General features: G+C 41.3%; 1 protein-coding gene across 2 annotated transcripts; it reads right to left on the bottom strand.

The window, feature by feature from the left end:
• Nucleotides 1-3,081: 3,081 nt before the first annotated feature.
• Nucleotides 3,082-24,497, bottom strand: fam20b (FAM20B glycosaminoglycan xylosylkinase). 2 transcript variants are annotated; one of them, XM_039811395.1, is made up of 9 exons: nucleotides 24,404-24,497; nucleotides 21,690-22,017; nucleotides 19,359-19,606; nucleotides 18,591-18,677; nucleotides 18,363-18,472; nucleotides 9,819-9,990; nucleotides 7,718-7,909; nucleotides 4,339-4,398; nucleotides 3,082-4,222 (listed from the first exon to the last, which is right to left on the bottom strand). In XM_039811395.1, exons 2-9 carry the CDS (start codon nucleotides 21,816-21,818, stop codon nucleotides 3,991-3,993), a joined length of 1,230 nt encoding a protein of 409 aa, XP_039667329.1. In that variant the 5' UTR covers nucleotides 21,819-22,017; nucleotides 24,404-24,497; the 3' UTR covers nucleotides 3,082-3,990. The 2 variants fall into 2 exon arrangements, with proteins under 2 accessions (XP_039667329.1, XP_039667328.1); XM_039811394.1 differs by lacking the exon at nucleotides 24,404-24,497 and adding an exon at nucleotides 23,342-23,525.
• Between the last annotated feature and the right edge of the window lie 119 nt (nucleotides 24,498-24,616).

The following is a 24,616-nucleotide window of genomic DNA, read 5'->3' as shown; positions in this document are numbered from 1 at the left end:
GTTAAAGGTATTCCTTCATTGTAGTCACTCTGGAATAGAATGAGCTGAAGTAATGAACCAGCCTGACGTTGCTTACTGTAGAAATTGGAGTTTCTCAGTCATAAAAGCAGCCAACTGTTTAGCAGAGAAATGTAGTGTAGCTACTTCTATCAGCTTACAATGAATGTTTATGTTATGTCAACTTAAATGAACTTTTAACGTTCTTTGTTTCCAGTTTATAGGCCTAATAACTGTGTAAGCAAAGAACAATCCAATTTATGATAAAGGGCACCATCCTGTGTGAGGAAGGTAAATCAACTGTGTGTCACTGCTCATGCACACACATTCATTCTCCCTTGTGGGGGAGGGGCTTAGGAGACCTTTTTGGGCTTTAGTAGAAACGGGGGAGGGACTGAGAAGGTAGTGATGTTCAATTTTTTTTGGCTAAGTCCTGGATCTACCTACAGGACCTTTAACCCCTAGGTTCATTTTGTGCCGGATTTGTCCTTTAATACCACAGCGTTCCCCTTTGTTCCCCAAGTTATACGTTCTTTTAGAACTCAAATTTATATTAAGGTATATTTTAACATTTTGAGAAATACCCTTATTCCTTTTCTTGCTGAGAGTCCTCGGCAAGAAAGCAAATGATTAAAATAGGATTTGACACAGGCCCTTTACATTCTGTCTATAGTGCATGACTAAACACACTGCTGTACATTGACCCAGCCTTGCATCAGTGTATTGCTGGTTCATCAGTGTAGTTAATTCCCCTTTAAAAACCAAAGTATTGCAATACATCCTTATAATGTGTCAGGCTGAGTGAAAGTTTTGTTTACTTTGCAACAAATCTGGTGATTTCTGTCTGGCCACATTAGTGTGATAGCTGATTATAGTGTAGCAGCTGTTTTATTTGGAGCCACAGTCTCTCTTTAAAAGCAACACCAAAGATTATTTTGTACCTTAAAATAATTTCCAGTGGTTCATCAACTCGTAACAGGGTGAATGGCACTTCTGCATTCGCTTTGCGGCCCTCTATCTGCTAAAACCGCACTATGCAAGTTTGCCAGATCAGGAAGCGGATCTGTAGTTCGAATGATAACAGTAATGGACAATTCTGCTTCCAACCTGTAGGGGGACCGAAGAGGAAAAGTGCTTTGGTGTTGGTGTTTTTGTGGTACTTGTAGTGAGTCAACTTTCATCATATCAGACGTTTATCTCTGTCTCCTACACATGTTCCTGTAATAGGTGTTGGGACTTCTGTGGTGTCTGTCATATTTAGTGGTGAGTTTACAATGCCATTATGATGCTTAGGGGTACTTTGTCCATCCCAGATGGTATCTACAACATAAATTCATCGTCCTAGAGGGAAATCTAGTGTCTGTGGTACATAGTATAGAGTTAAAATTACTTGTGGTATTTTTATTTTTTTTGCCCACTTTGTTGCTGTGTTTTCTGCATCCTAACACCCAGGGGCACACAAATGTATCTAACAAAAGCAGCAAAAAAAATATTCAGAGATCAAGAGGGGAAAAAAAAAAGTCAAATGATAAAGGCTAAATGCTGTTGACGGCTGATAGGCCTACAGACCAAGTCAGTTCTGTGTTACCACAACATGAAGATATCAGGAAACTCGGTGATCATGCCCTGACATATCCCAACGTGATAAACTGTGGTTTTCATCAACGTTTCAATGTTTTGGTAGGTGTATCAAGTAAAACACCTGCTTAGTTGAAACGAAACAGGTGTCCCACATCATCTGGCTTGTTGCACACAAACACACACACACACAAAGAGCTTAGGGCTGGATGTGACTGCAAGACAAGCAGGCAGCTGAGAGAACATCTGCCTGTGGGAAAGGGGGGGACCTGCCACATGGTTTCACAGTTGAGTTTCCCCTTCTGTGGGTGAAGCCAAAAAACAACAAAGCTCACCTAAATCAGAGAGTAAGAGTATACGCTTTGTAGTCATGATACCACCACTGTTGGGGTAAACAAAGATTAAGTAAATGTCAAGTGATAAGGATACACTCCTGTGTTGAACGATGATCTGTAACAGAAGCAAAAGCTGAAACAGGGGAAATCCATCAGCAGAAGTACTGTAACAACACTTCACAGGCCTCAAATATTGATTCAAGGAATACAAAGTTATTAGATTCAGAGGATGTTTTTTTTTTGGACAGACTGTTATGTTTCAATTTCAGCTGGTAGACAGAGAAAAAAAAAAAAAAAAAGGAAAGATTGAGTTTGTGGAAAAAAAAACAAACATGTTATCTGACTAATCATCAGCCCACACACATCCTTTTTACAAACCAAACGGGGTGCAAACATAATGTGAAACAAAAATGCAATGCTGAGGTTAAAAAAAAAAAAAATGTTTTGGTTCTCTAATTTGCTTCAGGTGAACAGTTGAAAATCAGAATACCTTTCGGACATGTTGTGCCTGATCACAGTTCAGTTGACTTAGAGTCAACTGCTCTTAAAGTCTGTACAAGATTGGAAGATCAGAACAGAAGACAGCTGGATGTTACCGACTTACTCACAGGTGTGCAAACCACAAGTGAGAAACACCGGCCCACTTCAATCATCAAAGTCTGCGTCCCAATACATCATAACACAAATTTTATTTTGTATCGATGTTCAAACTGCATCAGCGTTGGGTCTGCAGCGCTTCCATTTGTTTAAATCTCCAGATGACATACTGTAAATGATACCAACCTCTAATCAAAGTTGCAGGCCAGAAATCAATCATTAAATGAAAAAAATCTCAGTAAAATCACACCGACCCCACCGTTTGTAAGCACATCTTCGAGTAATATTTGACTAAAAAGAGTTACTCTATGGAAAGTTAGACAACGGCAGATGAAAGTTAAAACTGGTTATAAATTAAATGTCAACTATAACCAGTAGGTTCCAGATATGACCTGTAAAGCATCTCAGAACATATCTGATTAAAATAAAAAAAATATCCAAACAACTTCAAGTGAAAGTCCCTTCCAACATGAACAAAGCAAATGTTTTTTTTTTGTAGCAACGACAGCACATGTTTCAAAACAGACTTTGTGCTTTTCAGTGAACACATGGAAAAAGATAAGACAGAGAGAACTGCAATTAAATAGATCATAGTTTAATGATGAAGATAAACCACCACCCTCTGCTTCCCCTCACTTCAAGCCTGTCATGTCAGTAGCTTTTCTTATATATGGCACAATATGGCACTCTTCCATTCACACACCCACGCTCGCGCGCACACACACACACACACGCGCACACGCACACACACACACACACACACACACACACGCACACAATTTTATTTAATATTATTATCCACAAATGTATATTCTTTCGTCTCATAATTCTATGTCACTACTTAGTTAAATATGTACACAATGATGGAGGAAGGGCTGAGTTAATTCTCTTTTCCTTCCAGTGAAAGTTCAATTTCATTTCGAGAAAAAAAAAAGAAAGAAAAATGGATTCAATTTCCTGTTAATTCAACAGGAATCTACTTTTCAATTTCTTTGACTGTAAGCTTCGAACAGCCTGCAACGTGGCTGTACAGTGTCTTCCATCGAGACGTTGGTGGCTCATTTTCACCTTCCCTCCGGCTCCTCTGACTGTCTGCATCTTCCTGCTTAGTCGAGAAGGGAACAGCTGGACTGGGAGGGAGCGTTTGGCACAAGGCAGGCGGAGTAGAGGGGGGGGGGGCTTCTTACAGCTGATACCGTCCTATAGTGTACAACAGTCCTGAGAAAAAGTTTATATAGTAGAAGGTGACACCACTTTGAATCCAGCGATTCCTTTTAAGAGAACCTCTCATCAGCGTGACAAATAAAATAAAAAAAAAAAAAAACAGACCAGGGTGGAAGAAATACACAGTCTCCGTTCCACCCTTGGCCATCCATTTACTCACTCTGCATCTCTTTAACACCAGGGCCCTCTCCTCTTCTCCAGACGTGTGGGGTAAAGTCCTGGCTGTTCCTGTTGCACCGTTTTCTCCTGTCCCTTAGAGCTAGGGGTGTGGGAGGTTTATTCGGTCCTCTATCAGAGCGTTATCGGGGCCCTGTGCCTCCATACACTGCTTGACGGTTGCTATGATTCCAGACAGACGCCGGTCCAGGGCTGCGAGTTGTGGCTCAGCCAGGACCGGGTGGATGGGGTCGAATGCCAGGGCCTGGCGCATCGCTGAACTCAGAGCTCCACCCTTCAGTAGGTTTAACCTGTTCCATGTGGACACACGAACCCTGATGGAGAAAGGGAAAACAGAGGTCAGTGTAAAAAAAAAAAAAAAAAAAAAAAAAAAAAAAAAAAAGATAGTAAAAATCAAGAATTGAGATTTGACAATTTCCTGAATACTCACATGCAGCACTGATAGAGTGGCGCGAGGATACTTCGCTCATCCAGAGCGGCATTCCCAAAGCTGCACACAATAAAAACATTAATAAAAGAACTACAAATAAAAACTCAAGTAAGGCAACTGAAGCCAGAGGACTGTCTGCACCGCGGTTAGGAGAAGCCATCGAAATGCATTAGGCATCGACTGGCCAAGGCACTGACTTGCATATTGCACTCCAGAACACACTTTCAAATGCATCTATGACACGCTCCACTCAGCAAAGTCAACCAGAAGAGAGAGTTTTGAAGAGAATTGGGTTTGTTAAACAGCCGTTTGCCTGAGAGCTCCTCGGTTTGGAATAAAAGGACACAATCAGCTGTTACTTTGGCTCGGATGTGATTTGTTGATGGACAACAGCCTGTCTGATGGAATTCACTTCCTGAACACACAGACATGGCTTAGATTAAGTCAGTGGGAGACTGGCGATGTTGGTTTTGGTCCGTTTCTGGTTTATTGTCCAGCCCTGATGCTCGTATAATGTGAAACTGACGGGGCAGGAATGTCTGCTCCGTTAGGAAATGACTCAAACACAGACAATTTGCCCAGTCAAGGGTTCTTTGAATACCAAAATTAACCTCATACCGCCATCTATGATTCATTCTTGAAAAACGCAAAACATTTTCCACTGCTGGTTCACATCATCACAAACAAAATAACTTCAAAGAGGGATTAAAGCCTCGATATCCTCACTTCATGGAAGTGGCTGCTCTCCATGAGTCAGATATCAAGTAGACTGAATTCCTCAATGAACTGTAAATGCTGTAGGCAAATCTGTCTCATTTCTACACTGACAATAGCGGTTTGTTGGAAAGACAGTAAATCAGACAGTACTTCTGTACTGTACCAATGTGGCTTAAAGGGATACTTTGCCGATTTCAAACAAGCGCTGCGTCATCCTTGGGCGGGCAGTAGATGAACAGTGTGTGGTGGAGTGTGTGGTAGAGTGAGTGAGAGAGTCAAGGCGATTAACTTCAGAGCGAGTGCCGACTCTAGAGGTGTAGTGAGAGAAACAAAGTGTATCCCCCGTGCTTTCTGACCACGGTGGGAAATCTGTAGCAGGAAAACTTAACCATCTCCGGGATTTCACGTTTCACCGCGTACAAGTACAAATCACACTTCAGTTTAGATAGCGGTACGCAGATCAGATCAGTATCCAACATAACAGCAGCAGGTCATAACCTGACTCAGGCAGAGGGGTAGTTCAGCTCTATGTCCCCACAGATGACGGGAGACGTAACAGCTGTACGATGAAACAGTGCTGACTCAAGTACTGAGCGCTCCCATCCCGCTAAGGTCAGGGGAGGACGTTAACACAGAACCAGTCTTGTATAAAGTACTTGAAAGCAATGCTTGAGTAAAAGTACAAGTATCTTACCAGAAAATGACTTTGGTAGAAGTTAAAGTCCCCTTTTAGAATATTACTGGAGTGAAAGTCTCAAAGTATCCGATATTTACTGCACTTAAGTATCAAAAGTCTTAATGTCCGGAGGTGTGCAACGTTATCTTCATCACCACTGTCGTCGAGGTGGTCATCGTACGCATACCATGGAGCCTGCAGCAGGTGCTTCCATGACACTATGGGCCCTATTTTAACGATGTAAGCACACGGCGTGAAGCGCCTGGCGCAGGAGCGTTTAGGGCGTATCCAAATCCACTTTTGCTTATTTAACGGCGAAAACAAAAAGGCTCGGTCAACGGGCGCATGGTTCCAAAGGGTTGTTCTTAGGGTCTTCATTAATTCATAGGTGTGTTTTGGGCGTAACATGCAATAAACCAAATCAGAGTGTCATCTCCCATTCCCTTTAAAAGCCAGGTGCGTTTGTACCTTGGCGCGTTGCTATTATGATGGCGGCTGTGCACCGTGATATTTTTATTTGTAATCTTTTGCATGTCTGTGTGCTGCTGCGCTTCCCTGTGTGTGCGTAACAAGCATAGTGTGCGCGCGCTGTGCACGAGCCTAGGCGCATTTTACTGATTCGCTGTTAAAATAACAATGCAATGCTGCGCTAGTGCGCAGTGGCATAAGTGTTGTCTTTTACTTGTTTTAAAGGCTGCATTACAGTAAAGTGATGTACTTTTCTGAACTTACCAGACTGTTGTAACTGTTCTATTATTCACCTTTACCCACTTAGTCATTATATCCACATTAATGATGATTATTTATCAAAAATCTCATTGTGTCAATATTTTGTGAAAGCACCAATAGTCAACACTACAATATTGTTGTGGTATCGATATCCAGGTATTTGGTCAAAAATATCGTGATATTTGATTTTAAACATATCGCCCAGCCCTATGCTCGACTTTAGACCAGGTTTTTGTTGGTCAATGGCGCGATCGCTTCCTGCTGCCTCAAGATAGCAATACGCCAACAACGCACCTGAACACACCTCCCTGTAAGACCAGCACGCCCACGTGCATTTGCTATGTGTTGAAACGACACGGGCGCTGGACGGGAAATTTTCAGGTCACCAACTGGAACGGAGCGTGCATTATCTTGGCAATATAGGAGCAATGATTCGCCAAACCTGCTTTTTTCCAGCAGTGTAACAAATTTCTTCTGTAACGAGTAACTGAGATGCTTAGGGGAAATATAGTGAAGTAAAAGTAAAAGTTTATATAAAATAAATAATAAATATAAATAACAAAGTAAAGTACAGTTACGTGAAAATGTTACTAAAGTACAGTAGTGAAGTATTTAAATAAACACTGCACAGAATAAACACAGAAACTGCACATATAGAAACAGTGGATAAGATCTTCTTTGACACAGAGGGGCACGGATGAATGTGCTGCATGTGATCGGGGGAGCCTACAATGTGACTTGTAACTGATCAAATAGCATATTCACACGAGTGAAGAATTAACTGCTAATCTGTTAATCTCTAACCTTTATGTCTAACGAGATTAAATACACCTTAAGGAAAACAGAAACTACAGAGTTGAGATGGCACACCACACCACAATAACACATTGCGGTTCAACTGTACTGCTTAGTCCTGAGATTTCACCAAATGCTTCTGTCCCACCAACTTTCTTCACGTACCCAGAGTCGAGAGTTTGCTGAGCTCCTGAGAAAATGTGTCTTTACTGAGCCGTTACAGAATGTGAAAGACTAACACAATGTTTTATGTAAGAAGAAGCCAATTCATTTTGTAATGATTTAGACCTCCCGTTACATGGAAAACCCTCAGAAGGCGTGTTGGAAAAAGAGTTGAAAATGACAATTTTAGGCTTTTGTCTTTTTACTTCTACTAGTTTTTGTTCATGTATTGATTCTGATTGTGTTTATTTAAAAGGACAAAATTGATTGATTGTTAAAATCCTCCACATCATCACTCGCCTCTTTGCGTTGTCGAGCAGGATGAGCATGCTGGCGCCGCCGTCGTCCTGGAAACTCTCATAGTGATGCCGGTCAGCGTTCCCAATCAGATAATCAAATATGGCCGTGTCGATGACGTCCAGCAGCCTCGGCCCTGCATCGTAGGGAGGCATCTTCTTCACCGCCTCGCAGTAACTCTCATCGTACTCCCACCTGGAACACACGCATGCGCACTTAATCTGCTGTTCAGTTTCAGCTACAAATGTCACATATTTGAATTTTGAAGTGAATATTCAGTTGACTTGCTGTGCGAAAATACTCTCAAGGTTACAATAGAAATGAACACTACACACAGGGCACGTTCAGACCAGAAAAAAGCAATCTGGTGGGAGTATCACTTAACTGGCTGATGTGTGTGACCTACTCTTGTGTTATTTAACCCCCAAATGTAGCACTAGTATTTTTTATTATTTATTATTTATATTTTACAATAATTGTTTTTCCGTTAGATCTTTTATAGATTACTTTTACATCTTTATTTCACGGAGAATGTGAGAAAAAAGCGATGGAGGGACTGTGCTTTGTTGTTGCAGGAGACAGTCAGCTGCTACACAAACTCCTGGCAAGTTAAGTGCTTGCGTTTCATTTTTTACGCCAGTGTTTTAAAAGTTGCTTGTGGCAGTAAAAAAAAAAAAAAAGGCTGTACGGGACTCTCACACCGCCTCAAAACGGACTGCCGAGTCTGATCTCTGGTTACATGATTGGCCATCGCAGGGTTGCGTTTCTCCAAAAGTAAAATCTGTCTCAACCTTTCTGCTAATGGGTATCGTAGCTTCCCGGCCCTGGCAAGTTGGAAGAAGGAAACATGGAGGACCGCACGTATTCAAAATCCAAATTTCAGGAACAGGAGCCTTGTTCTTCGCCCAGAAAAAAACAAAAAAGGAGATTGAAAAAAGCAAGAGACCGGCTTTTTGAAGCGTAAAGGCTACCGTAGCTGTAATACGTACTTTGAACTGCGTGGTGCGAGAGAGTTGATTGCGATATATGATCTCAACGCTAGATGGGAGAAATTCCTACACATTGGACCTTTAAGTGGTCTCTCCGACACAACTAGTAAGCACGATGATGTCACTAATGTGCATATTATGTGTATCATTTGCATATGATAGTGTATGATGTGTGTATGGTGTTATTTGCGAGAAAAAACCCTGAGTGGTATTCAAATTTCCCAAATACAGTGGTGTGAAAAAGTGTTGGCCCACCCTTCCTGATTTCTTTTGCATGTTTCTCACACTTAAATGTTTCAGATCATCAAACAAATTTAAATATTAGTCAAAGTTAACACAAGTAAACACAAAATGCAGTTTTTAAATGAATGTTGTTATTATTAAGGGAAAACAAAATCCAAACCCACATGGCCCTGTGTGAAAAAGTGATTGCCCCCTAAACCTAATAACTGGTTGGGCCACCCTTGGCAGAAACAACTGCAATCACGCGTTTGCAATAACTTGTATTGAGTCTTTTACAGCGCTGTGGAATTGTTGTAATTCAGCCACATTGGGGGGTTTTCGAGCATGAACTGCCTTTTTAAGGTCATGCCACAGCATCTCAAAAAATAAATGAATAAAAAAAAAGTCCTAAAGGAAACGCTGTCTCTTGTGGCAATTTTGGTCAGCCGGCCACTCCTGGGAAGTTATGTTTTAACAGAGGGGGCAAACACTTTTTCATACAGGGCCATGTAGGTTTGGATTTTTGTTTTCTTTCTTAATAATAAAAACCATTTAATAACTGCATTTTGTGTTTACTTGTGTTATCATTTCATCATCATGAAATAAGAAATCAGGAAGGGGGCAAACACTTTTTCAAACCACTGTAGGGGTTTTAAACTATAACAGCTTTTATTTGCATTGGCAGAAATATCCACTCTGCTACCCACACTGACAAGTACAGGTCAGACTCTTTTTAACTGCGGACCTTAAATACCATCACTTATGAAAAGCTGTTGATGCTCAGCATCAGCACAGCACATCATTTCCATTTCCTTCTAAAAGAAAACGTCCATAACAATAACAGTGAAGTCAGAGGATTTTACCCTGACTGAAACTAGTTCTTGGAAACCCACCTGGCCAATTTCCCCTCTCTATATGTGCGTCCCCAGGGGTGTCTGTGTTTCTGCAAAGGCCAGACGTCCGGCAGCCAAAGGGTTAACGACCCCTCCATGATCTCCCCCTCTGCACACGCTGGCTCGCTCTCCCGACAGTAGTAACACTTTCCATAAAAGCATGTATTATTACCTGGAGAGAGAGAGAGAGAGAGAGAGAGAGAGAGAGAGAGAGAGAGAGAGAGAGAGAGAGAGAGAGAGAAATAAACGGTTTACATGAAAAAAATAAATCCACCTGACCATGGCGTCGTAACGATAAAATAAGAAAGAGATTGAAACATGGCACTGTACGCAGGTACAGGAGGAAGCCGTCTGCTGAGATCTTTGAGACAGACAAAGTCAGACAAAAGACAGACAAAGGAGTCAAGAAATAGAAAGAATTCTGATGGTATTAAAACAGTATTTTACCATTTGGAGGCTCTTATGTCACTTGCATAAACTCATTAACAAACTCCCAATTTATTTATCCCAAATGCATCTTATTTTCTTGCTATGAAATAAATGACATGGCTAGGATCCTGTTTGAAGTTGTTTGTTCATTTGAAACACAGAAAGCAGACATTACGCACATGGTAGCTGAACCCGTAAACCGAGCAAGCTGAGCAAACAGAAGGGTTGCCAGTCATCGCTACTTGCGTCAGTGTCTGAGCTCACTGCTTACCAACAACATGCCGCCAAACGTTCCCTTTTGAACTTTGAATGTTAGTGAGACTCTCATTGGAGTTGAGTGAAGATAAAGATCATTTGTGAAACTGTAAATATCTCATAAAGACTCCATTAGGCTGTGTTGGGGAGTGTCTACATGTGAACACGGTTCCTGTTAGTCAATGCAGCTTTAAAAAGGTTTGATTCACATTAGTAACATGAAAACTTTTGACAGCGAGGTCTGTCGAATAATCCAGAGCGATACCGGGCCACAGTTTATGTTGAATTTTCAAATGTCATGTTTCGACATTGAGAGCAGCAAAAACTAAATTTATTTCACCTCCATTGTGGTTCGAGACGAAATTGCTACCCTAGAATAATAAGGTTCTGACATTTTTGTCAAAATTGAGTTATTTACATATTCTTACTCTGGTATAACTTGTGAACATTATTTAAGGTGTTTTTTTTTAAATAAAATTAATTTTGGGTGATTTATTCAGAAAACAAAAAAGTTCCATCTACAAAGTTACACTCAGAGTTGGAGTTATAAGGTTCTATCTGTGGCCCAATCATCTTTTGGAATATTTACAGAAGGAACAATTGTCTCTTTATGGCGCCAGGTTGTCTTTTTCACCCCAGTATTTAGAAGATGGAAATATGTCTAGTAAAACCAAAGCCAGATTTACCTGCAATTTAAGATTTTAAGATTTCATCGATGAACTAACGAAGAACAGGTGAGTTCTGAGTAAAAAGATCGCGGGTGCAACACAGATGTCTTCTTAATTTATAGTTTATTTTATTTATTTATTTTTTTAAAAGGTGCATAACAGTGACTAACGTTTCGATGTAAGGTTACATCTTCAGAGTCCTCAAGGACAAGGACTCTACACTGTCTTGTCCTGCCCTGGTTGCACCGGACTGTTCTGGTTTGCAGAAGCGTTCAGAGTTCTCTTCTTAAAATCGCTTTCAGGCCCTGACACAAACCCGATAACCGGCCGTCGGATAGTCTGGCGAGGTTGGTACCTTGAGTCCGTTTGGTGTGTTCCGTGCCGTCGGAGGAGCCGTTGGCCTTCATTTCGGCCCGACCTGACATGCTGGGTCGGAGGGCGGGTAGTTGGACTCAAAGACCAATCTGATTAGTGGAGTGCTAACCCGGAAATGGCGAGGGTGATGAGTGACGAACGCCTCTCAAAATCTGACAAAAATCTTTTAAACTGACCTTTGTCAATCTGAAATGAAGAAAGATTCAGCAACTGCATGGCCTATTTCTTGATTAAAACGTTTTCAGAAACACATTTCAGTGAACAACTTTTGTAAAATACGAGATCGTATTTCGAACATGCTGCCATTATCGGTCAGCTGGAGAAGCCAGACCCACATGATGCGTTCGTCATTTCCGGTTTTCATTTTTTGTATTACGTTTTGGGCACGCACAGAACGTACGCTCAAGTCGGCGTCGCTTCGGTGTGTTCCAAGGCACTTTTTGGACCTGGGGGAGCCGACTGATCAGTCCGACTGCCTTTTCTGCGTGTGTCAGGGCCTTTAGTTTCAGTTCAAGTTGAGGAAATTGTCATTCCTGTGCAGTAGTCGCTGAGGAGATAATCACTACCAAAAAGGCTATCTACAGTGCCTTGCGAAAGTATTCGGCCCCCTTGAACGTTTCGACCTTTTGCCACATTTCAGGCCTCAAACATACTCAAACATTACTACAAAACTGTAATTTTTTGTGAAGAATCAACAACAAGTGGGTCCCAATTATGAAGTGGAACGAAATTCATTGGCTATTTCAAACTTTTTTAACAAATAAAAAACTGAAAAAGTGGGCGTGCAAAATTATTCAGCCCCTTTACTTTCAGTGCAGCAAACTCTCTCCAGAAGTTCAGTGAGGATCTCTGAATGATCCAATGTTGACCTAAATGACTAATGATGATAAATAGAATCCAGCTGTGTGTAATCAAGTCTCCCGTGATAAATGCACCTGCTCTGTGATAGTCTCAGAGGTCCGTGTAAAGCAGAGAGCATCATGAAGAACAAGGAACACACCAGGCAGGTCCGAGATATTGTTGTGGGAGAAGTTTAAAGCCGGATTTGATACAAAAAGATTTCCCAAGCTTTAAACATCCCAAGGAGCACTGTGCAGCGATAATATTGAAATGGAAGGAGTATCAGACCACTACAAATCTACGAAGACCCGGCCGTCCCTCTAAACTTTCAGCTCATACAATGAGAAGACTGATCAGAGATGCAGCCAAGAGGCCCATGATCACTCTGGATGAACTGCAGAGATCTACAGCTGAGGTGGGAGACTCTGTCCATAGGACAACAATCAGTCGTATACTGCACAAATCTGGCCTTTATGGAAGAGTGGCAAGAAGAAAGCCATTTCTTAAAGATATCCATAAAAAGTGTCGTTTAAAGTTTGCCAAAAGCCACCTGGGAGACACACCAAACATGTGGAAGAAGGTGCTGTGGTCAGATGAAACCAAAATCAAACTTTTTGGCAACAATGCAAAACGTTATGTTTGGCGTAAAAGCAACACAGCTCATCACCCTGAACACACCATCCCCACTGTCAAACATGGTGGTGGCAGCATCATGGTTTGGGCCTGCTTTTCTTCAGCAGGGACAGGGAAGATGGTTAAAATTGATGGGAAGATGGATGGAGCCAAATACAGGACCATTCTGGAAGAAAACCTGATGGAGTCTGCAAAAGACCTGAGACTGGGACGGAGATTTGTCTTCTGAGGTATATGGCCATCTTATTGTATCTGTATATTCTATATGATTTGTACTTAAGCTTTGAGTAACAAAGAAACCCAGATGAACTTTTGGCTACTTTCAGAAAACACATCTGGAAAAAGCATTATCAATGGGGCCCTCCAGGACAGAGACAGTTGGCATGAAGCCATTGGTCAGTTATCGATTCCACCCCAATTCATGGAATAAACACATGTGGCACACACACAAAGAACTTCAGAGTGACTTTTGAGAATCTGGGAAGCTGTCCTCTCTGAGCTCTGCAGGGCTTGTAATTTGATGCTGATTTTTTGAATGTGAATAAACCTTTATAATCAAGAAACAGTGTCGGCAGATTCCTCTCTACACAGCAACGCATCATCGATACCAATTAAACAACACTTCCAACAAGACAATGATCCAAAACATAAAGCAAAATCTACAATGTAATGGTTCACAAATAAACATATCCAGGTGTTAGAATGGCCAAGTCAAAGTCCAGACCTGAATCCAATCGAGAATCTGTGGAAAGAACTGAAAACTGCTGTTCACAAACGCTCTCCATCCAACCTCACTGAGCTCGAGCTGTTTTGCAAGGAGGAATGGGCAAAAATGTCAGTCTCTCGATGTGCAAAACTGATAGAGACATACCCCAGTACTCTTACAGCTGTAATCGCAAAGGCAAAAGGGCGCTACAAAGTATTAACTTAAGGGGGCTGAATAATTTTGCACGCCCAATATTTCAGTTTTTTATTTGTTTAAAAGGTTTGAAATATCCAATAAATTTCGTTCCACTTCATGATTGTGTCCCACTTGTTGTTGATTCTTCACAAAAAATTACAGTTTTATATCTTTATGTTTGAGGCCTGAAATGTGGCAAAAGGTCGAAAAGTTCAAGGGGGCCGAATACTTTCGCAAGGCACTGTATAATACCAGGCTATTGATAGTGTCCTAATGTTAATTTAGTAGCCTACATGTAATTTAGCCATCGTTTTGAGGCAAGCCCTATTGATAATGGAGGAAAACATAAAAAGGATTAAAATTTTATAATTGATTTTCATTTATGGTGTGTGTGCGCCTAGATGTTAAACTGCATTTTGTTGTATTGGTTACTTGTGTAATGACAATAAAGTTGAATCTATCTAATCTAATCTAAAACTGATAATGAAGGAATACACGGGCCTAAAAGGATTTTAAATTTTATACTTGAGTCTCATTTATTTTCTATTGTGCTATCATCATGTTTGGGACTGTGGAGGAGGAGTTGGGGGCTACAGACATTGTGGTTGGGACTGTGGGGGAGGAGCTGGGGGCTGCAGAGGAGTTGGGCATGGCAGGACAGGAGCTGGGGGGCACACTTACCAGCTCAGAACCAAAGAAAAAGACCAGAAAAAGACCATCAAATTCATCTATATGTAAAGCAAATATCTGCAAGAGGCTACATCAAGAAGGCAAAGAATACAATAATGCAAGCAATACAAAAGTTCCAGCCAAAAAAGTAAGATCACAGAAAAATTGTGCCCACCCTTGTAAATTTAAATGTGCACAGAAGGTAACCCCTACTGAAAGGGAACAATTTTTCTTGGACTACTACAAATTGACACAAAACAATGAAGAATGTGCAATGAAAGAAAGAAAACGCCACTCTCATTTAAATACTACCTGAATGTTGAGGGTGAGAGGATTAGAGTGCACAAGTCATTTTACCTGGGCACACTGGCAATTAGTCAGAAGCCAATTTACAACACACAAAAACAACGGGCATGCCAAAACCTGATTCTAGAGGGAAACATACAGTACAAAAGGTGTGATAAATCTCCAACTAAAAGGAGTAGGTTCGGGATCACATCAGGTCTTTCCCTGTTGTTGAATCCCATTACTGCAGGGCTAGGACAGAGAGGCAGTATCTGGAATCCTCGCTCAATGTGTCTCGAATGTATGATCTGTACAAACATAAATGTCTTGAATAGGGCAGTACACCTGTAAAGGAGTCTTTCTATAGATTCATTTTCAACTCTGAGTTCAACCTCAGTTTTCACATTCCTAAAAAAATAAATAAATAAATAAAAAGATAGGTGTGATCAGTGTGAATCTTATCAGATATCTCTCAACCAGAATCTTCTTAGCCAAGTTGCTGAGAGCAAACAGAAGAAACACACTGCCGACAAAACTGCAATGCACCAAGAGCGACAGGCAGGGATGCTGAAAACACATTAATAGTGTGTTTTGACCTTCACAATGTTATAACTTGTCCACGTGCAGTGATCAGTTCATTGAACGTGTACAATCTTACAGCTCATAGCTCTCTATCAAAGAAAGGCTATTGTGCAATATGGACAGAGGGGATGTCATGCAGGGGGGCTAACGACATTGCAAGTGCACTTGTTAAAATTTTAGACAAAATTATTCTTGACCCCCCAGATGCCACGAGCATACCGTAATTACATGGAGTTGACAGCTGTGTGCTCCAAAACAAACTCCATAATAGCTTTTGCTATGGCAGAATTCTTGACGAGGAATTCTAAGATTCACAAAATTACAATTAAGTACACTATCCCAGGCCATTCTTCTGTACAAGAGGTAGATAACATGCACAGTCAAATTGAGAAGGCAGTGGCATCTCAATTCTACTCTGCCGTGTCATTATTGCGTGTTACTCAAAGTAAACAGGAACAACCCATACAGAGTTATACAGATGAGAACCAAATTTCTATGGCTTTTACTCATGTTCCAAACTGTTTAAGTACAAACAGGTGCCATTTTCTGCAGTGCGTCAGCTTGTATTTGATCAGTGCCCCATATACACAGAACATCACATGCACAGGCTTTAGAGGTAGCAGTAGACCTTAGAGGACCAAGTAAAACCAGGAGAAACTTGGCGCTACATGCACCCTACCCAAGCCAAGGATGCTTCCAAAACAGAGCCATGTCTGAGGCCAAGATGAATGATTTAGAGTTGATGTTTAGATTCACGCCACTTGCAGATAAAGAGTATTACCATGCTATGATGAAGAAATGAGCAAAATTAGTAGGCCTACACTGAATAACTGCTTGCTATGTATGTGTGCAAGGTTTACAGAGTCGGTGGGTTGGAAATCAAAATTTTTACAGAAATAATTGTTCGGCCTTAATGTTAGATTTAGTTTTTGAATAGGTAAATAGTATGTGATGTATGTGAATAGCAAGTGATACTATGTATATTTTTATTGCATTAAATGATTTTCATTGCAAGTAACAGCATCTCAAATGAGCTCCATTTTAAGTAACCAGTCTTGGGTTTGAAATACCTTTTTCATAAGCAAAACATTTCTGATCAGTTTTATCTGAATGAGCAGCATTGCTATGTGTAATGTTGTATGACGAGTTTTACATTTAAGTTGTTTAAAATGTATTTGATAAACTATCAAAATAAAGACTCGTTTTGCTTTTCTACTGAAAAGACTTTGATAAACTGAAGGACCTGACCTGCATCAGACCATGCATTTTTAAAATCATTCATTTACATTTAACTTACTGTTATCTTGAATAAGAAAGATGAAAGGAAAAATGACGCACTGGAAAAATATTGTGTTATAGCAGTAAGTGCATGAATGCAAGAAGATTTAACATATTAACCAATAAAAATACACATTTTATTATATAAATTGAACATTCCAACAATATGTATAAGTAAATAGTTAAAATGATTTTTCTGTTTTTGACAATGCCAATGTGATAGTGGGTGTTATCCGTTTACCTGCTGTAAACCACATTTGCAAAGGCTGTTACAGGGTTGAGTCATATTAAGTTCAACGTTGATTGGCGGTAAGTGATAATAGTGAAAGTGGCAATTTACAGAACATAAAACATGTCAGTGGCTTGAACAGCTGGTGAATAAGTCGCAACCACACAAAGACAAATCTGCAATGTGACAGAGAGAAACCCATAATGCCGAGGAGTTAGGACAGAATGGCCCACCTACAGAAACAGAGATGAGCAGTGGCCACATTTACCTTTGACAGTGGCTAAAAGAAACCTAATGCCAACATCATTCATATGTGACACCTGTTGAGTACATAGAGATCTGGTTTTTCAGGTAACACCTGCCAAACTAACAACGCCAACCGCTCCAAATCCACTTATTTTAATATACTCACGTTTATGTAACCTCGTCACTTCAAGGGTAACTACCGTTTTTTTTTCAACCTGGATCCTATTTTCCTATGTTTTTGTGTCTAAGTGGCTGATGGGAACAACAATCTTTGACATTGGTCCAGTATTAAGCAAGGTCGCTGCAGTCGGCAGCGGCGAAACAAGCTACAATGTAAGTTAATAGCGCAATTGTCCAGCTTGTATTTACCTTCACAAAAGTGCTCATTTTGCCACTGACAGGCTCAGATTAATATTCTAAGTGTCTGACAACATTATGGAAAGGATTTCTAAGGAGGTCGACCTTTCTGTTAAAGAGTAAGATCTTTTTTTAAATGTAAAAACATCCGCAAAATTGCATTCACTAAACCCACAACAAGTCGACAAACAAAATAAAACTATGAAAAGCCGTTTTGGGTCGTCTTTCCACTTTTCCAACCATCACAGCTCTAGTTTTGAAATAAACATAGTTTACCGATTTACATGTTAAAATATGTTGGTTCTATACACGCTAAAAGTATTGCTTTTTTAAACGGAGTCAGGTGGGTTTAGCGCTAGCAACTTCAGATCTGTTTCTGGTAACAGAAAGGTCTCAGAGGTTTTAAAGGTCTATCTCTGAAGGGATCCTTAAAATTTCTTTAAATCTGCAGAGGCCTGAAAAAGAACATCTATGGTTTTAATACTACCGTCTTTTTTGATTATACTGTATTAACTGTCTGATGCCACACCCTCACAAACAGGACTAGGCAGAGTATATCCTCGTCTAGTGTGCTGACAGAGTAAGCCTGAAACAAAAAAAACGGAACAGCGAGCGAGACATCGCGTGAACGTGATGGACAGAATTAGAAACAAAGTGCTCAGATGAGTCAAAAGAAAGGCAATTGATTCATACAGTAAGACCACACTCTCACTCTGGGATGTCTGAAAACAATCACACTTTACTAGAAAGTTAGAGAAGAAGTGTGAGAAAAGACAAAAGAGTCGACTGATACTCACCCTGCATTAGGAAGGTACTAAGCAGCTGGTCTGTGGCCACAGGTTTAATCTCTGTTCGCACGTTGACGTACCTCCCGACCACTAGAGGTGCTCTCCTGAACCCAAGGATCCTGCAGAGAGGACGGAGCAACACGACACCATACCAGAACATTATTACACAGGAGCTCTGCTCCAATAACAGATCAGAGAGGATGGATTTCAGACTCTCCAATAACGATGTTTACACACCTGTCCAGGTGAAAAGCAGCCACCTCTGCATTGTGTCTGTCATAGCCTGCGTATGGCTCGCCTTCGACCACGTAGTCTCTGCTATATCTACGAAGGGTAGACAGGACACAAATAAGAAAGCTGGGTTACTCTTAAGCACAATATATTAGGGGTCGATCTAGATTGATATATCGATGTAACGATCCAATATTATCGACACAAAGTGAAAATGTTAGGGGTGTGACGAGACACGAGATTGGGTTCACGAGAACTAGACGAGATTTTAACACTATTTTTTATTTTATTGTGTACTGATATAGCGAGAACTTTTAAGCTCGACGAGAAATATCGTAGCGTTTTATTCTCGGGAGATCTCGTCACACATCTAGAAAATACCGATACATATCGCCATCTTTAAGGTGCGCCTTTATTTTTAAATTCCCACTTTATATTCATTCTTTTTATTCAAAAGAGTTGTTTGTTTTTAATTTAAAAGTTTGGAAGTGCTTAGTAATGAAATTGTAAAATCATATTTTAGTTGATTTTTGTAAATGTATATAAATGTAACTGATTGTGTTAAGGGGGCTTATAGTTTTGTCTCTTATTGGTCACAGGCCCCTGAATTGAATCAAATCGCAATCTTATCATGGCAGACTTTGTGATATCATATGTCACATAGTATCGTATCGTTGTCCAAAGAATCAATATAATATCGTATCGTGATATATAACGTGTGATTTACACCCCTACAAAATATAAGTGTGTACTCCCATTATTCACAAATCTGACCTCTTGGGTTTGAAGACCACTTTCTGTCCCCCGTCCAGCACCAGCAGAGCTTTAAGCTGCGTGCCCTTATAGCCCACATCTGCCCGTTCTATCCTGGCAGTGCTGAGGGATGAGAGCACAGCAGCCAGCTCTGGGGTCTCCTCAGGGTACACCTCTCTCGGGCCCACCCACTGGCTTGCTATCTCCCACGGAGACTGGAGAGTGTGGGTAAGGCGAGCTCCCCGGGACAGAGTAAGGCCAGCTTCCATCTGTTAGAGGTGGGTGATAATAGAACTGTAATGATATATGATAATATGTACATGTCTGCCAAATGCCCACTAACAGGGAGTACGTTTACATGCACACTCATATTCCACTATTATTAAGAATATGACAATATTCCGAATTCAAATCAGGTTATGTAAACAGCATATTCCGTTTGGATATTCCGAATAGGGCCTTTTTCCGAATTTATTTTTTTCCAATTAAGACGAGGGATATGCCGGTATTATTCAGGTTTTATGCAGTATATACACTCACCTAAAGGATTATAAGAAACACCTTTAAGATTTCTCGTTAATGCAATGATCTAATCAACCAATCACACGGCAGCTGCTTCAATGCATTTAGGGGTGTGGTCCAGGTCTAGACAATCTCCTGATATCCAAACTGAATGTCAGAATGGGAAAGAAAGGTGGTCTAAGCAACTTTGAGCGTGGCATGGTTGTTGGTGCCAAACGAGCTAGTCTGAGTATTTCACAATCTGCTCAGTTACTGGGATTTTCACGCACAACCATTTCTAGGGTTTACAAAGAATGGTCTAAAAAAGAAAAAACATCAAGTATGCGGCAGTCCTGGCGGGGCGAAAATGCCTTGTTGAAGCTAGAGGTCAGAGGAGAATGGGCCGAGTGATTCCAGTTGATAGAAGATCAACTTTTACTCAAATAACCACTCGTTACAACAGAGGTATGCAGAAAAGCATTTGTGAAGCCACAACACGCACAACCTGGAGGCGGATGGGCTAAACCAGCAGAAGACCCCACCGGGTACCACTCATCTCCACTAACAATAGGAAAATGAGGAAACAATTGGCATGAGCTCACCAAAATTGGACAGTTGAAGACTGTAAAAATGTTGCCTGGTCTGAGGAGTCTCGATTTCTGTTGAGACATTCAGATGGTAGAGTCAGAATTTGGCGTAAACAGAATGAGAACATGGATCCGTCATGCCTTGTTACCACGGTGCAGGCTGGTGGTGGTGGTGATGTAATGTGTGGGGGATGTTTTCTTGGCACATTTTAGGCCCCTTAGTACCAGATGGGCATTGTTTAAATGCCACAGCCTACCTGAGCATTGTTTCTGACCATGTCCATGCCTTTATGACCACCATGTACCCATCCTCTGATGGCTACTTCCAGCAGGATAATGCACCATGTCACAAAGCTCCAATCATTTCAAAATGGTTTCTTGAATATGACAATGAGTTCACTGTACTAAAATGGCCCCCACAGTCACCAGATCTCAACCCAATAGAACATCTTTGGGATATGGTGGAACGGGAGCTTCGTGCCCTGGATGTGCACCCCAAAAATCTCCATCAACTGCAAGATGCTATCCTATCAATATGGGTCAACATTTCTAAAGAATGCTTCCAGCACCTTGTTGAATCAATGCCACGAAGAATTAAGGAAGTTCTGAAGGCGAAAGAGGGTCAAACACGGTATTAGTAGGGTGTTCCTAATAATCCTTTAGGTGAGTGTATACTGTATGTATACAGCACATTCGGAATATGTGCCTCAATCGGATATATTTGCAACAGTTACTGCCAGTTTACGGCCTGTCAACGACTTACGGTCAGCTCTGTGTGTTTCTATGGTTGTCCGGTTGCGGCAGAGATGCATGCTCAAAATAAAAGAAACGCAGCTACTTTTAAACATTATGAAATACTTGGCTATCAACAGGCTTTTGGATATGCGCAGACATAGCAACGACAACCTTTTCAAGAAGGTGGTTGAAGGAATAAAAGAGGGACGCTGTGTTCGCGCGGTCCACCCACGATGGAAAACTGTGGAAAAAAAATCCTGTTTTGCACGGCTGCATGTAAACGGGAATATTAGTGGACTATTCACTTTCATTATCCATTTAAACAGCTTAGTCAGAATATTGTCTTATATGAATATTATGTGCATGTAAACTGCTTACAAAATTACTGCATACAAGTCTTAGCCAATTAAGTGTCATGTGCATCCTACTTTACTTTCTCACAAATGACAGTTTGAACATCTATAAATATATATATATATATTTTTTTTAAACAAGACTGAAAATGGAAATAGTTGACTGGCACTCTGACCTTGCGAAATGCTCTGAGATCCCGCCGGCTGGCTGCAGAGCCCTCGCCTCCATCCAGCAAGAAGATCTTGGCCAGGCCCAGCAGGAGGAGCACGGCACACAGCACCACCATGCGCTGTTTGAGCTTCATCTCCACACCGACCTGCCACGACCCCCTCCTCACCCGACGCTGTGTGTGTCCCCCGCAGCGAATCTCCCTCACCCCTGATGCATGGCTCCCGCAACTACCTGTGGCCCGCCCACCCACCTGCCCCGTCAGACAAACTCTTCTGAAGGACGGTGAAGCTTGCCGATCCCTTGCGCTACAATCTGAGCAAACAGGAGGTCACCTGGAGGGAGACAAACAGAAATGAGATGGCTGGGCGGGAAGAGGAGCGGAGACAGACGAGAACTAGGAAAGGGAACAGAGGGGAGAGATGAAAAAATGTACTGTCAATAATATGTGGAGAGAAAACGGATTGATTTGCTGTCCCTCTTGCTTGTTTCCCCCTCTGGGCAGACGATGACCCAGTACTGCAGCACAACTGAAGCCTGTCCAGGATATGTAACTGCATCAGGATGACCCAGTCTGCTGCTCTGTGTAAATTAGTTTGTACATTCAAAAGTATCCCACGCCATAAAACTTGAACTGTGTGCATAAGCAACAGCAAGGTGTACTTTGGCTGTAAGTTGAAGGTGCTGCTATAGGCCGAGCTGCGTTTGTTACAGCTGTTGGGACACTTTACAGCATTCAAACCTCCCCGTTTCAGATAAAAATCATCCCACCCTCTCCAACACTAGATTTGTGGAAAGGAGGAACTTTGTCTTTATCGACACTGCCTGTTTCCAGTGAGCAGATGATGGACAGGTAGTCCTGCTGTGGTGCAAGGGGGGGGGGAGGGGGGTCATACGAGGTGGTGGACCCAGCACAGCCTCTGTGTCTTGACGGTCTAACCTTGCAAAAGAGAAATGGGCTGAACCCCAGTGATGTTCCCTCTGATTATCCATATCTGAATTATGTTTAATTCACCTACCAGCTACAGCTTAAACACATTCTCAAAAGTGAGCTGAACGCCGGGGGCTTAACGTTAAGGTTACATGTCAGCTTTACATGCTGTGAGCTTTTAATCACGGAAGTAACAATTAACCCAACTGCCACGTTCAACTGGCAGTTAACAGACTCTGCTGTCGTTAATACAGGTTAGCGCCAACGAACCCAGCGCAACGCTATCAAAACGACACCAAGCTAGCCATTAACAGGCAAAAATATGAAATTACGGTTCAGCTAGTTCTGACACAGCTCAGCCGACGCAGGTCTGGCCACGCAGGCAATCGCTTCTTCATACAATCGGTCTTTCATGATGATGCTTTTTTTTTTTTTTAACATCAGTGAGGAATTGGCTGGTTTAACACTGACTGCATAAAGACACCTAAACCCTCCCAATGATGGCTCCACTTAGAGGCTTTCTACGATGATTATTCCGGCGTTATTTGCCTTATCAGGTCACCATATCTGCAACGATATGGTCACATCTATCACGGCATTGCTAGCTGCTTAGCAAGCCGTTGCACACCTTGTCATGTAGGTTAGCTAACGTTAAAGCTGCCAGCTAGCTAACGTTACAGTTACAGTACGGCTGTTGTTTTTACTGGCTGCAGACCAAGCTGACTTACCTTATGGCCATATGTCGTTCACCGTAGTCAAAGTAGCTTCCAAGTGTCTGTAAAGTCCTGCGATATTTAGGTTAAATATAATAAATTGTCCTGCCGCTAAAACTGACGATGGTTTATCGTTTTCTCAGTCCCCCCCCCGGTAGCTCCCTCTCCTCCGCCCTTTTCCTGCCATTCCTTCTCTGGCCTGCCGTGTCCACTTCCGAAACACTTCCTCCTCCTGTAGGAGCTCCAGGCAGCCTCCAGGCGGCGGTGGTGCACTATTTACATTAGTGCCCCTTATTTAAATTCAATATAGGGCACTAATTTACATCATACGATAGAGTAGACTGCAATACCAATACCAGTGATAGTTACAAAAATTACAACGCCGTACTTGCCACCCTTTAAAACGAAGCCATAGTCCAGACAGGGCCAAAAACTATGATTATTGAACTGATTATTCATTTACAATATTATTATTTAGCAATTTTTAGAGTCCTGAAAAGGTGCATTGTTCTAGAATTCCAAAAAGAAGCCAAAATGAGAAAAGTAGTCTTTTTCTGCTTTCCTTTCCCGTTAAAACCTCACCACCCCAAAGATTTACCTTGCAACCCCATTGTCTGATCGGACTGGATTTTAGAAGTTTTTGTTTAAAAAAAAATAAACCCCATTATAGCCCCTTAGAATTGTGCACATTAAAAAAAAGTTGATTATATTTACAACAAAGTGCTGAATATACCTAGTTTAGATGGCGAAATGTTTTGATTACATAAGTAATGTTTTCCTTTACTGACTGACTGAACGCTCACTTCCAATGAGCCCACAGCTGCTCATTTTAGGTGTAGAAAAAAAAAAAAAAAGCAGCAATGATGGATGTAGATGTAACTGCAGCCTAATGAAGTAACGCTTCAAGAAAAAGTACTGATAAGCCAACACAATTACTGAAGTTAATGTAATTAATTCTTTGGTATTTTGTTAGCCAATTCAAAAATCTACATTTTTGGATAACATTTTGGGTATATTGTTATAAAGGAGCAATACTAATAAAGAAATGAGGCCGACTCTGCAGGAGAAATCCCTTACCTTCCATCAACAGTCAGTCTCTCTCAGTCATCCCTACTGAGCTGCAGCAAATCAAACAGCAGCTTGAAAAAGGCTGGAACTGATCTGATCTGTCTGTTTTCAAAATAGTATTGAACCGTTTAATATAATACAACCCTGATACAATACACACTCACTAGCACACAACCTTCCACTCACTCTATCATCCCCCCAATCCCTGATAAACAGTCACAC

Source organism: Perca fluviatilis, chromosome 9, assembly GCF_010015445.1.
Source record: "Perca fluviatilis chromosome 9, GENO_Pfluv_1.0, whole genome shotgun sequence".
In the NCBI taxonomy this organism is placed as follows: Eukaryota; Metazoa; Chordata; class Actinopteri; order Perciformes; family Percidae; genus Perca; species Perca fluviatilis.
This window is presented reverse-complemented; position numbering and strand designations above follow the sequence as displayed.